The sequence below is a fragment of the Gigantopelta aegis genome, chromosome 10 (genome assembly GCF_016097555.1).
Source record: "Gigantopelta aegis isolate Gae_Host chromosome 10, Gae_host_genome, whole genome shotgun sequence".
Taxonomy (NCBI): Eukaryota; Metazoa; Mollusca; class Gastropoda; order Neomphalida; family Peltospiridae; genus Gigantopelta; species Gigantopelta aegis.
Genome location: NC_054708.1, coordinates 32,970,068 through 32,984,808, shown reverse-complemented (window position 1 = coordinate 32,984,808; position 14,741 = coordinate 32,970,068). Strand labels below are relative to the sequence as shown.

At 36.4% G+C, this 14,741-nt stretch overlaps 1 protein-coding gene across 1 annotated transcript; it reads left to right on the top strand.

Moving 5' to 3' along the window:
* The first annotated feature begins 101 nt into the window (after positions 1–101).
* On the top strand, positions 102–12,988 carry LOC121383379 (succinate dehydrogenase [ubiquinone] cytochrome b small subunit, mitochondrial-like). Its single transcript, XM_041513376.1, has 4 exons — positions 102–238; positions 7,480–7,605; positions 10,437–10,599; positions 11,757–12,988. The coding sequence occupies exons 1-4, from the start codon at positions 202–204 to the stop codon at positions 11,914–11,916; spliced, it is 486 nt and encodes a 161-aa protein (XP_041369310.1). The 5' UTR covers positions 102–201; the 3' UTR covers positions 11,917–12,988.
* The last annotated feature ends 1,753 nt before the right edge of the window (positions 12,989–14,741 follow it).

The following is a 14,741-nucleotide window of genomic DNA, read 5'->3' as shown; positions in this document are numbered from 1 at the left end:
CCGGCGTGCACGTGTATCCGTCGAGCCATCTGTTAGTCACATGTTCGCTACGTAGATCCACCAGCTAGCCTGTCTAAATTGCTCACACTTTTATTAGTAAACTTTAACATTATCGGCAATAGGAATTGATTTGGTACCTTGGAACCTCTAAGGTAACCTTTTTATTAGAGTTATCTCCCGACTTCGTCCGACCTTGAGACGATGGCGACCGTCAGCATTTTGCGAGCTTGCAGTCGAGGTAAATAGTAGTTTTTTTTTCTCCGTAACAAATTAAATAGAAATTATAATAGATTATTTTGCTGGTATAACACACCTGACAGGAATAGATGCATAACTATTTTCATAAACTAGACACTTGACATGTTTGTGGGGGGTTTTGTGGGTGCGAAACGTATGCAAGAATATTATATTTTGCGTTCACCACCGGTTTTCCGTGACCAGTACTTAATTTTAATTATAATAAAGACAGTTGTTATTTGAGGTATAGCTCCACCCCCACCCCCACCCGCGCCACCCCTCTGAGCTGTTCTACGAATGGTGCATGTAAATGTTGATCGTGCCATTTGATTGATAAGTTTGAATGTGAAGAAAGTTCAAGGTCAGTTTTGTGTTTATTATTATTACCTGGAAAACTAAAAAGTAGAGACTGCACAGGGAGACTGGTAGTGTCACACACTGTTTTTTTGGTCACAAACCACATGTCAGTGTTTCTCCCAGAAAAAAATGTTTGGGTATGGCAGTATTGTAAGGCCACATAAAAGATATATAGGGAAGAGACCCCAGTATTCGACCAGTACCCAGTATTCGACCAGTGTATTTTTTAATTAATTTTTTAAATACTAATACTAGTAATAGTATATAGATTTTCCCAACATATTTTGAACACACGCGACAGGGTGAACATTCTTTCTTCCGGAAAGCAATAGCAGACGATAACCATGTGAATGAACGTAAGTATATATTCATCGACTATAGTGATAATATGAACGTTGGCCACTTCTATAGCATGCTATTACACCATCCAACATCCCGTGAACATTTACAATACTTTTAATCCATTTGAAATCTTTGAAAATGTGTTTATTGTTTTTATTTATAATCAAATGGAGCTAGCAATGTGACCTCAGTCATTATAATTTCAATCACGTGACCATGTGATCAAATAATGACATATGATAGAGAGGGTTGCCCCAGTATTCAACCAATAGAACAGTTTTGAGGATACATTCCCAAAATAAACTCCCAAGAACCGCAAATTTACTAATTTTATGTACTGTAAATACAGAAAGTTCTGCGAACAACAAAGTACTGCGAAAACTGCGATGAACTAAAGTTCGCAATACTTTCTCCACGCAGTATTATGTCGTTGGTGATTTTTTTCTCTTTCAAAAAAAGAAAAAAAGAAAGAAAAACAAAGTATCAAAATAATTTAAAATCAGTTTTATTTAGTAATTTAATAATCAACCAGTCATAAGCAAACATGTTCAGTCTTTGTAAATTGCACAATTACTCACTTTGGCCTAGTAATCCTGCCAAACGCCATCCCCTGAGAATAATTTCTTTGTCTTTCGACAACTGATCCATGCAGGCCACAACCCACCGAGGATGAATAGGCTTGATATCACACTTATTCTTAAGTCAACACCTTTGTCATTCTTTTCTTTCAAGTTCTTAGCTACAGTATCGGCATACCACTGAGTAAACCTTTCCTTCATGGCAGATTTAAATCTCCGTTCACGGACAGATACATTGGCTGCAGCTCACCAGTGCAGCCAGCCGGAACAAATCTAATTTCGAATGACCGTTTTGCGTAACAAGTCAAGAAAAGATTTGCATCTGTGGGCGGCAAAAACATCAAGTTTTCACTCCTTGCGGCTAATGATAAAACAACGTTATTGTGTTAAGTTTTAAATACAGTTCTATCAGCTGAGGTCGCAGTACTTTCTACACGCAGTTTTGGCCATTGTTGACTACTCGCAATACTTTCATGACGCAATACATAGTAGATATACAGTATTTTGGTGCTGTTTGTCAGGACTTACACAATTATGTTTTCTTTTCTTTTCAGTCTAATATCATTATTTGTAAATTGAGATAGGACCAAAGAGACTGTTCACCAGAAAGTAATGGTGCGTGTGTGAATGTGTTTATAAGCATGTGCGTAAATGCATGAATATGTGTTACAAATGAACACTTTTTGAATTTAGTTGTTTGATATATGCTGCATTAACTTCAAATTTTAGTTTTATTAGTTAATTAGAAAGTGGTCGAATATTGGGTCAGCTGGTCGAACACTGCATACTGTTCCTTGCGGCACTCAAACCTACTCTAGTCGGCGTATACCACACAAACAAAACTTGGGTCTATCCAATGAATAGCATTGCCAGTAAGTATTTACGAAGAAAAACAAATATTAGAAAATGCCAATAAAATGAACATGTTATAATCCTTTCTTAAGTGGTCGAATACTGGGGTCGTTGCCCTACTTGTTTAGAGTCCACCCATTTCAATTTTTCCAGGTAGGGAGGGAGGTTTTTTTATTTTGTATGTAGAATGGCGGAGTGCAGGAAGAAGACATCTAACGAATTGTTACCACTATTTATAGACATGCTTTGACCTATTCACTTACTCCATTGCATGATTGTTGTATTTACATGATAATGATTGAACAGAAAACAAAACAAATGGCGTCAATATTAATGCACAGGCACAATTGTTTGTCTGATAGAAAATTGATGTTATGATGAAGTTTGTTGGTGATTGTGCAATAACTATAATAGGCCGGACAATGTTGTTTCGAAAGTTTTTACACTTTATTTGATATATATATATATATGTATATATATATGTATGTATGTATGTGTGTCTGTGTGTGTGTGTGTGTGTGGAGGTCGGGTCATTTCTTAGGTCTGGCTGTGATGCTATACAAGTCATTTTTGTATGTGGCCTAATTTACAATATTTACAATGTGTGCTGAATGCAAATACCGTCCCCCAGAAAGAAAATGGAGTTGGTTTAGGGGTAGGGTTAAGAAAATCATACAGTAATAAATCTAATGATAAGTCATTAGTTTTGTCAAATGCAGACCGTGCCTTGTAAGATGCGCGAGTGTGATCCCGCTTGTACAGGTAACATAATTTCAATCTGGCGAGTGAAAAATAACGCACGTTACACTTAACAAACAGCGTACGTAAAATAATTTTGTATATTGACCCGTTTTATAATACCTTCAAAATAAAAAATGTGACGAGAACGGTAGCATCCATGCAAGCTTTTAATATATGACTGGTACTTATCTTTGCTATACACATGAAAATGTACACTTGTTTAATACACATCTTCGAAGACGTACCAATGCGATCAAAACTCCTTTGCCTATTTAATTTATCATTAATTAGAAACAGTCCACTTTTGTAAAGTAATAGATGACAATGTCTGATAGGGCGAACTCATTTATACTGTTCATATAGTTATACGAACAAAAAATGGAATTTAATGAAATAGTGGCTTCTGACTGAGCCTACACAAATTAAACTAGTTAGCAAAATCGGTAAAATTCTCTCAATTAGTTCATAACTGTTAGCCTACAAAACTTACGTGAGGTCCCAAATATGGCCAACGTGTAACTTTCTACTTTCTTTATAGAAAAAATGAAATTTAGACAAAGACAATTCAAAAGTAGACAGAATAATAAAAAGAAACATGGCTTGAACTTAATGACGGTAATTGCCGTGACATATAAACTGCCGTCGGTTGGGGGTGTCAACGATGGCACTTTTATGCCCCCGGATAAAAATTACTGCTGTCTGTAAAGCTCCTCACCGACGGCAAAATTTATATCTGACGGTATTTATCACAGGTGTTTGGGGTCCTGATTGGAGTTAATGGGTGTTTAGTTTGTACCACTTGATGGAACAAGTCATGTGCGTACCCTGTGTTGTAGGCCTACTAGTATAATATATGTTCTCACTGCATTTTGCCTCATTTTCGTGTTATGCCGCCCCTTTTGACGTTTAGCAGCCTCATTTGTTTTTATGCGCCCCTCTTTATTTTTCGGCATCCTGTTATAATTTACAGCACCCAGCTCCGCTATTTCAAAATGCACACTTTCTTCCCACTGAAAAAAATTGACCAGTCTGGACATCAAAGGAAACAAGCTGCATTGTATACGAAAGCGCAAGTGACAAAAACAGTGACCGTAACATAATTGAACACTATTTTGTACAGCGTCTGTTGTGTGCCATACCAGTATCCATTTGTATGTTTGCTACACACAATAAAAGTTATATTTTATTTGGCACCAAATTTGTTACGTGATCAGAACGGTCTGATATTTTGTCTTCAAATGCAGGTTTAAGTGGTCGTAACTGATGATTTTTACTTTCTGTCATTGGTTTATTCAGCCATTCCTAATAAAATATTAGAAACATTTCATTATCTTATTGATATCACTTCTTATTATATTGTATAATATAATATAAAAACAATGGAATGGTATCTTTAAAACATTTATCTTGGGTGTCATATAATATTTACACCACCTTTACAAGAACGAAACTACTTTTATCAACTGGCGATATCAATAGCTGGACATGTTGAATGATGGAGAAAAAGCTGTTTAGAACATTACCATCAGCACATTTCGTACATCTAGGTCAGGGATTTCCCACTGCACACAGTTTTCCAAAACATTAATGATATTAGCCAAAACATGTTTGTTTGTATTTCTAACAAATGATTAGTTAATTTCAGCTTTTGCATGAACGATCTGTCATTTATGTTAATATTGGTTTTGCAGTATTTTTCTCACACCGGCATTGTAGCCTTATTTTTTTTCTGAAAACTGATAAATTGTTTTTTAAAAAGATTTTCTGACGAACTATTACAGTTTTTGCACAAACAATTTGTCATGTTGACATTGGGTTTGCATAACTGACAGACTAAGTAATTTCAAAATTGATTGTGCCAACTTTTATGCCCTGTAATATTTGGCCCCAAATAAGTTGGCATTGGAAATAATCAGAAATATTCACTAGTCCACAGGTGAAGTACATCTAGAAATCTACTTGTCAGTCAATATGTTAACTTTTCAACTAAGTGATTTGTTTTATTCAAGTGCAAGGATGATGTTTTTGATTGCTCAAAATGAAACTGCATTGAACATTAATTTTCACTTGTCCACTGAACAACCATGCAATGAGGTACGTTTTGCTTGTCCAAGCATACATTCACTTGTCGGGACAAACAGACAAGCTAGTGCTTATTTCGAACATTGTAAGTGTTAGGGTTTTTTCGTCAGAGATTGCCAAAGCGATAACGAAAATATATATTTTTTAATTTTGGGCTTCTAGAATTTTTACAAAATCCACTAACCGTGTATTTTTGACAATCGTACCTTCCTATTTCAGAATTAGTAGAACTTTCAAAGTTTAGTTTGTTTACTAGTAACACATTAATCATGTATATATACTAGTATATATTTTTAAATATACTAAAGTAGACAATGAACATTTTCATTTCTTAATTTTATGTGTAAAAATCGACAAATTCAAATAAATATTCTTTCGTTTGGAAGGGTAAATTTAGGGAGGAGTTATTTAACGATGTCAGAGTTAGAGCATATTGATTTAATAATCATCCGACACCATACAACCGTAAATAAAATGTGTTGAGTGCATCATTAAATAAAACATATCCTATCCTTCCTTCCATCTGCTGTTGGGTGTCTAACATTTGGTAATTTTGACATATAATCTTAGAGAGGAATCGGGTGCATGTGTATTGGAGGTCGAAACCCTTACTTGCCCAAGCTTAAAAAAAATTGAAATATATTTTCTGGAGGAGCATGGCCCCATATAAACTTCGCTCAACAGAGTCTATAACCCCAACCCCGCTGAAATCCCTGCACACACGCCTTGGAAACCCGCTACATTTGTTTTTAGCAAGGGATTGTTTATATGTACCATCCCACAGACAGGATATCACATACCATGGTCTTTTATATACCCGCTGATGAGGATCAATCCAATACTGACCGCGCATTTCCAAAAAAAACCTTTTTAGGTCTAAGTAATGAATAAAAATAACATATAGTCTTGAAAAATGTTACGTAAATCGAACACAGTACCCTCTTCCTCTACCCATAGAGCGTTACATAATTAGTAACACCCCCTTACATGTAACACGTATGCCAACAGCTGGCCACTGTCAAAATTTCAAGGCAAATCCCCCACCCATCGACCCTTGGAAAGGCGTTGTACCATACTTCTATGGATATAAATATGTTTTGGAGATATGAGACGACCCCTCAATCAAGACAGTTAAATTTGTTCAAAAATTGCGAAATCTCACGTGATTTCTTGTTGGGGAATTCCACACTTGTGATAAGCCAATGAAAACCGAGATCGGTAGGAGCCCGTCAAAAGTGTCCCACTTTTGAAATACTGGCTTTGTTTTTTACCTGGATAAGCCAGCGTAGTGAAACCAATGCAGAGTGCGGCATCATATATGCACCAAACGTAATTGGATTTTCTGTTCTATATGCTTAAATAATAAAAATATTCCGGATACTGTCTCTTTAAAACTACGACCATGAATTAACTGATCTAATAATCCCTGTAGTAATGTTATTTTTTTTGCGTGTATGCACTCACATTAGTGTGAGTTAAAACTACAAGATAGATTTTGATTTTGTCCCAGAATAATATAAGCTAATTAAATGTGATCACTGTTTACCATAACATTGAATAGTAATTATCAAAAAGTAGGTCTACTAGATAATTATGGTGTATCCAGTCTATTCCATTAGGTAGACGACTTCGATATTTTAAAAAATACATTCAGTGTCTCCAATACGTTTTGATGTTTACTTTTTAGAAAGACCAGGCCCAAAACCACAGATGCCGAGTTTAGCGCTGTGAAAATATAGTGCATGTTCTGTCTTCTGCTGCCAGATCAGTCCTAGTAATTCGCGTCTTTTGTCACATTCAATTTAGTTTCAGTGCAGTTTTTTTTTTCACTGGTACCATTTTCACCAGACCCTAAAATCAACGGTCCCCCAACAGACTACTTTTGTAAAATTATTAGTCGCCCTTAGCCAATCATGGGCGATCGGGCGACTGCTAATTTTCAACCCTGGTGTATCTAATATACAAATTTTGTGCAAGGAAACAAAACAATTGTTCACAGAATCTGTACAGTACTCATGACGCAGTCCTGTCTTTCTTGTGATGTTTATAGCTAGGAACATGCTTCAAAATTCTCTCTTTAACAGGCCTCTGATAATTAAAAATCTGCATAACCCATTTATAGCCTACATGCATAGGTTGCTCGAAAATAAATTCAGGTAACCAATTCTTGTTAGCTTAAAACCCATTATGTCCATGTGAGGAATGAAACAATTGTTTTTCACAATTTTCAGAGAAGTGATATAACTGCAGTTAACTATATTAATAGTTTTATAATTATTCTTACTTGCAGGATCTCGTTGCCTGTTGTATCAGTTTCAGTATGGCATTTCTAAGCAGGCAATTGCAACCAACACGCCTGCCATGTCCAGCAGTGTTCCCGAATTCCTGAGGGCACGGAGAGGACCATTTACACCAAGTGAGTTCAAGAAATGTATTTAAATTTACATGTACACATACACCAGAGTTTCCACAATACAGAATGAATGTAGGCTGCTGCACCTGGGCTTTTTATTATGCATCTGTTGCCCACACTACCTCTCTCTATCGGTGTGCTCTAGTGGTGTTGTTAAACAAAACAAACTTTTTTCTTTTTTTTAATTTCTTACCATTGTGGAACTTTTTACCTTTCAACTGCAGTATTCTTTGTGGAACCAGGTTAATTATGAAAAATCCATGTTTTGTTTGTGCCTACATTATGTCATCAAGATACATTTCAACCAGTTTGTGAGTTGGAAAGTCAGCCGGTTATCAACAGTTTCTGAATAAATTGACACCTTCATCACACATCACTTTTGAAACAATTGTTTCAACTTAGTTTAAAAAATTTCAATCCATGCATTGTTGGAGTTAACTTTCTAAAGTACTAATCAAAATTATACCCAGGTGATTTTCCATCTTATATATTATTTTTGAAAATCTCTGGAATAAAAACCATAAAAATGTGTCAGTATTATTATGACCTGTTATGGTATTCAAATAACTGGTACAAAAAATGACAATAAATGACCTGTTATAGATAGAAATATGAGATGTATTTACAATTTTACTGCAAAACATATGTAATTTGAAACAGACTATAACACCCAGGTTGATATTGATTACACCTGACAGGTGAAATCACAAGTACTAAGTGTAAGAATACATACTAGTCCAGCATATTAAATCAAATAACTAAAATAATTATATAAATTTGCTAACAACAAAATGACTTCTGTTGTATCCATATATTCAATGTGCTAATAAATAATTTGTTCAAATCTTAATCTGACAAAGCAGTATATTGCACTTCATTATATTGGAAAGGACAGGTGTATTATTTCTGCTATCAATATCAACCTGGGTGTTAGTCTGTTTCAAATTACATATGTTTCTATCTATAACAGGTCATTTATAATAATTTTTTGTACCGGTTGTTCGAATACCGTAACAGGTCATGATAATACTGACACATTTTTATGGTTTTTATTCCAGGGATTTTCATAAATAATATATAAAACTGGAAAATCACCTGGGTATAATTTTGATTAGTACTTTAGTGACCTACATGTAGCTTAACTGCAAGTTTGTTATCATTCTGCATGGCAGTTGGCCTACTGGGGACTATGATGTTGTTATTGTGTGCCAAACTGAACCCCTGAAAGACAGTGTTGTCCATATTATAAAATGTTGTCGTGCAGATTTGTTTGTTTGATGCACTGATACCCAGTGATAGTTTTCATCTGTTTCAGAATGGTACATACATGTACTAAGGTGGATTTTCGAATATCGAACTTGGCTGCTATATCTTTCTTTGATTTTAGGCGAAGTTCAATACATGTACCTGAAATAATGTTTGCAATTTTGTATCTAGATCAAGTACTTTTCTCTTACATGATGATAGCAATGGAAAACTGTTTTAACATTTCATGTAATGTCTGTGTTTACCAGTCTAAAAAAACAAATTTCTGATTAATTCACACCATTCACTGGAATGACAGTGAAATGAGAGAATGGCTTAACAAACAATAGCAATGAAGTGAGAACATATTATTATACTGCACTTAGAAGTGAAAACAAACATTCTTTGATCTTGTCAATGTGGTCCTTTTAGCTGCATTGCAGTTAATGTTAGGTCTGCTACACACCATCACATTTTCTGCCACAAAAAGCTTGTGCAGAATTCATGTGCAATGGCTTTTTGTCATTTATACCATTATCTAGCAATGCTACATTTACTTCATTATCTGTACTAAATTGCAGTTACAAGATGACTTGAATTTTGAATTACATTCAGTAAAATTATGCTTGGTTAGCCGTATGCACATTAGTTAACACTAAAATGCACAGTTTAGGTTTGGTTTATTATAAATGTTAATTCACTGTACATATAGTTATTAAAATGTATTAATATTACAGGGAATAATTTGTACAGAAAAAAATGGTTAGCAGTTGCTGCTAATCATTTTGTGATATGATTAGCACATTTGTAAATTTAATTAGCAGTTTCCATGTAGGCTCAAGCATGTAAGTTATGGACAGCACAATGAATCCCTTCAGAGCCCAAGAGATTTTGTGATCTACTGTATGTCTTCAGGATGTATTCTAAGCAATAAGATATACTGCGGAGTGTGAATAAATCATCATTTGATGTGTACCTTAATAAAATGATTTGTGTACCTTGATTGAAAGTTCCAGTGTTATCAGTTTTGATGTACATGCAAGTATTAGAGGACGTATCCACTTCTCCCTTGGGTCAATTTCGCGAATCCACGTGTTTACCGTTGACAAATTAACAACCATTTTGATCCATGTTTTGCACCAGTGACGTCAGCACAAAAGTTATTTTTAAAACACAGAAAGTCAACTACCGGTATTAATTCCGAGTTTTACCGAATACACGTGATGTCATTGAAATTTCGATTGAATACTGAATGTGACGTTCTAACATTGAATTATTCAAGCCGAACTTTGACAATTGAAAGAGTGAAAAAAACATGATGGTAATTTTGCTACAACCGCGAAAATGATTAGATTATTTGGTTCGCAGTATCAGCGATCCATAGACCAATTTCGCACATGAGCTAGAATGACTAGCAAACTGCGATGCAAACCTCAACAAATTATTCCCTGTATTATATATAGATATATAGATATATATATATATATATATATATATATGGAAAGGGGAACATGACTTTACGATCAGTTCTATCCAGTAGTTTGTTGTATTCATGTTTGTTGTACAAGTATGTTACTATGTTATTTCAGAGGAGAAGCGTGCTGGCGGTCACCTGATGATGGCGTCTACCCACTGGAAGGTTGAGCGGATTGTCATGCTCAGTATGATTCCAATCATGCCAGGAGCCATCCTCTTTGCAGGTCCCATCATGGATTATGCGTTGTCTACGGTCGTTTTCCTCCATGGATTTTGGTAGGTGTCACTTGCTTATATGATTCTTGTAAAGTTACCAAAAATAAAAAGATTGAAGCAAATTTCGCTTTGACTTCAGCAGTCTGTGGTATGGCCTGGTACCTTCCCATTCAGTTGTGAAAAGATATTTCGGGTAGAGGCCAGTATGGAGATGGGAACCAAGTAACTGTTACTCCCAGCTTTAGAGCCAGTGGCTTAACCACTGTGCCAACCAGGCTTGTTGGAGATCAATCCTTTAAGTTGTCATGGGAACAGGAATGGGAGACATGGTTACATATAGATACAATTTACTATTGTTGGGGTGAAGAGCTGTTTGAGACAGAAATTGTGGGTAAATCCTTGGAATAAAAGTGTAAGCCAACCAATAAATGTTTGCTTATAATTAATCATCGGAACATCACTATCACTAACACTAACACTAATATTTTCTCTATTTACACAAGACGCTGACAATTGCGGTGACAGTTGGTGTGTCCATTAGTCGCACGGATAAGTCTTGTTTTTGCATAACCATTTTAGGACATCATTTATATAGTAGTGTTGGTATAAAGTGCTCCTACTGGCAGTAGCTAGTGGGAATTTCCCTATTGGCCCAGTTGGTAAAGTACAGGGGCCTAATTCACAAAGGACTCTTAGGCTCTGCTAGACAACAAAGCATCCTCTTTGCAAGTCTTTTAGCATTGCACTGCGAGATCGCAAAGTTGCGAGAGTTCAGTGAATTATAAGGCTCCAGGACTCTCGTACTGAGAGTCTGTGGTTCAAATCCCCACAGTGGAGTCGATGTAGGGAATGGCTGTGTTCTTAACACAAGACTACAATTATAACCCAGTCAAGACCTGTAACAGTTCAACTGCCCGTGGCCCACAGCTCTGGGTTGTTGCTGTACTTGAGGAGGGAGTATGTAGTAGTGTTGGTATAAAGTGTTCCTACTGGCAGTAGCTAGTGGGAATTTCCCTATCAGCTCAGTTGGTAGAGTACTGGACTCTTGTACTGATTGTTCTGGTCATGATGTTGTGCAAAAAGACATGGACTTAATGAATTTGTTTTTGCCTAACCCACAAATGGTTTATGCCAGTTTTTAATTCTCAGAGGCTTGTTATGTGAAAAGTAGGCGAGTTTTAAAATTAATTATTCCTGTGTTGTGCTTTGTTTTGCAGGGGCATTGAAGGAGTCCTCTCTGATTACCTGATGAAGTTTGTTCCCTGGGTTCAGTATGTGTGGTACGGCATCAGCATTTTGGCTTTTGCTGGACTAATTCACTTTAACTACAGTGATGTTGGAGTCACTCAGGCCATCAAAATGCTGTGGTCATTGTGAAGCGGCAGAATATTTGGTTTTGTAAACTAGTGCTCAGTGTAAACGTTTGACGATGGGGGAAATAATGTAACATGTTAATGTTAATAAATGAAGTTTTATTAATAGTTGAAATGACAAGCTTGCATCTTCTTTAGCTGTTTTGCATATTTTATGTTTCTAGTCTCATTGCGTTGATTCTTTATTCATAGTGATCAAAATTATTTTTGTCTTATATGTTAATCAAATATGTTACTATTTATAATTATAAAAGTTCTTCGACAAAGATTAGTAATTTCAGTCTAGTACACTGGCTTCCAATATTCACAAAACATGAATTATTTTCTTATACATGTACATGTGTATTAAAATAACCATTTACTAAAATTCCCATTTACCTAAGTTTAAAAAGTTCACCTTTGGTTACAGTTTAACCATTCATAGCAGCAATCACAGTATAAGTAATGGGCTATTTCACAGATCAAAAAAAAAAAATGTTTTGACAATGCACTCGACAGATTTTAATTATGGTGATTTGACATTGAACCTATGGTTAAGGACCACAAAGATAATTAGAGTGTACCACCGGTTCCCCGTTCATGGGCTACTCTCTTTCAATGGAATGGAATGGAAAATGGTTTAACGTGCACATTCAAAGCAAGCTGTTGTAGCGCACGCCTGTCCTGGGCACAAGTACCGGCCTGAGCCGGTTCCTCCGTCCAGGACAGGAAAGGGTTGGGGTGGGTGAAGGAGGGACCGCCTGCACTGGCAGGTGCAAGGGAGCACCAGCAGTCCAACCGTAGTTGGTAACAGGCGGGGGTCTTTTTCAATCAGCAACAATTTATAATGAACTATCTCAAATACAGAATAGTACATACTACAGCTTTTGTTACGCCAGATGGGGTCACTAGCTGATAAATAGCTCAGCGAGCCCACCAACGATTCGCAGATTAAACGCTTGATACCATTAGCCAAGTGATGTTTGTATGTTCTTTATGTATGATATATTATCATCCATTTCTGTATGCTCTAGCCCCATTTCATTTGTCAATGATCTCTGGAATTAACATGTTATGCCAATACAGATTTAAGCTTGTTTGAAGTTTGTTGTTGGTTTTCCTTAGGCTTACATTGTTCGTGTTATCCAGCAATCTAACTGGAATTGTCAACCAATCGTTATCAAAGAAAGTTAAAATTTGTTTTGTTGAATGACACCAAGAGAGCACATTACTTTATTAATCATCGACTATTGGATGTCAAACATTTGAAAAATTGGCATATATAGTCAGTGTTAGAGGAACGTCGCTACATTTTTCCATTAGTAGCAATGGGTCTTTTATATGTACCAACCCACAGGCAACATGGCACATACCACAGCCTTTGATGTACCAGTCATGGTGCATGGTGGAACGAGAATTAACCCAATGGGCTCACAGACGAGAATTGATGCTAGTAATGCTGCATCACTTGCAGATTTGGGAAGATTTCCACTGATCTATGATATAATTATTAATTCCTTTAAATATACTACACGTATTCGAAATTCAGCAACCCAATGTTAACTGCAGCGTATATTGATAGTTCAAAGTTAGCCCAGAACAACGAATCGGCGTGGATAGGTTTAACTTAACTCCAGTTACCGACTTGGTATATAGGTGAAATCGTAGTACTTTTAGAAGTATTTTCGGTTACAGCTTGCATTAAGCAGCTATATCAATAAATATGGCAGTAAATAATATGCGCACATGCATACAGGAACGGCAGAAGCAAGTAAACATTGTGTGGGAGGGGGGGGGGGGGGGGGGTGGCCCAGCGAGGGCGCAAAGCAAACTTTCTGGGGGGTGCTCCCCCATAAAATTTTGAAAACTAGATGTCCTCAAATGCAATTGCCTGCATTCTACAAGTAAAGTTCATCTCTGCCTTAAGATTTACTACCAATAATATCTTCGATTCAGAATTACTGAAGGGGCTAGATCCCCACGACCCTCCTCCCCCACCCCTGCTCCGCCGTGCCTGCCTGTATGTCATTCAAAGAGATCGCGAGTACAGTTGAGACCCATCTTCATAAATCAAGGCTAATATTCGTTCCTCGTATTGAATATTAGCCTTGATTTATGAAGATGGTTGAGACCTAGCTACCGGCGTCGGTGGTATTGTTAAGCCATCGGACATAATGCTGGTAAGAGCGAGTTTTAACGACACGGTGGATAGGTGTGAGACCACTACACCTCCTCTCTCTCTCACTAACCGCTAACAACCCAGATGGCTGAGGTGTGTGTGTGTCCCGGACAGCGTGCTTGGACCTTAATTGGATATAAGCACGAAAATAAATGGAAATGAAATGATACCTAGCTACTTGCGATAGCCAAAAAAAAAAGAAAGCTGTTAGAAGGTTTCGTTGGAATGCACTTTCGGAAATGATTGAAAAAGGGAAGACAAGAAATCACGTCCCTGCAAATGAGAGATGACACCCTACCTGTCCCCATAGGAGTCGAACACGAAATCACTTCCTTATCAAGTAAAATTATTTTAGAAATTATTTGCATTTTAAAACAAATTAGAATCACATTTTCCTATTTGACGATTAATAAAAAAATCTTATTCCTCACACGCAATAATATTCCTGAGCTAAGCCCTGTTATTTGCAGTTATGTACTAGAGATGCTTGCGTGAAAACATAATATGAAGTAAATTCATATTGTTTGCATCACACATCCGAATTAGTACATACTATTGCTAGTTTTATTCATTGTTATATTCATGTAATTCTTGTAGGAAGGAAATGTTTTATTTAACGACGCACTCAACACATTTTATTTACGGTTATATGACGTCAGACATGGTTAAGG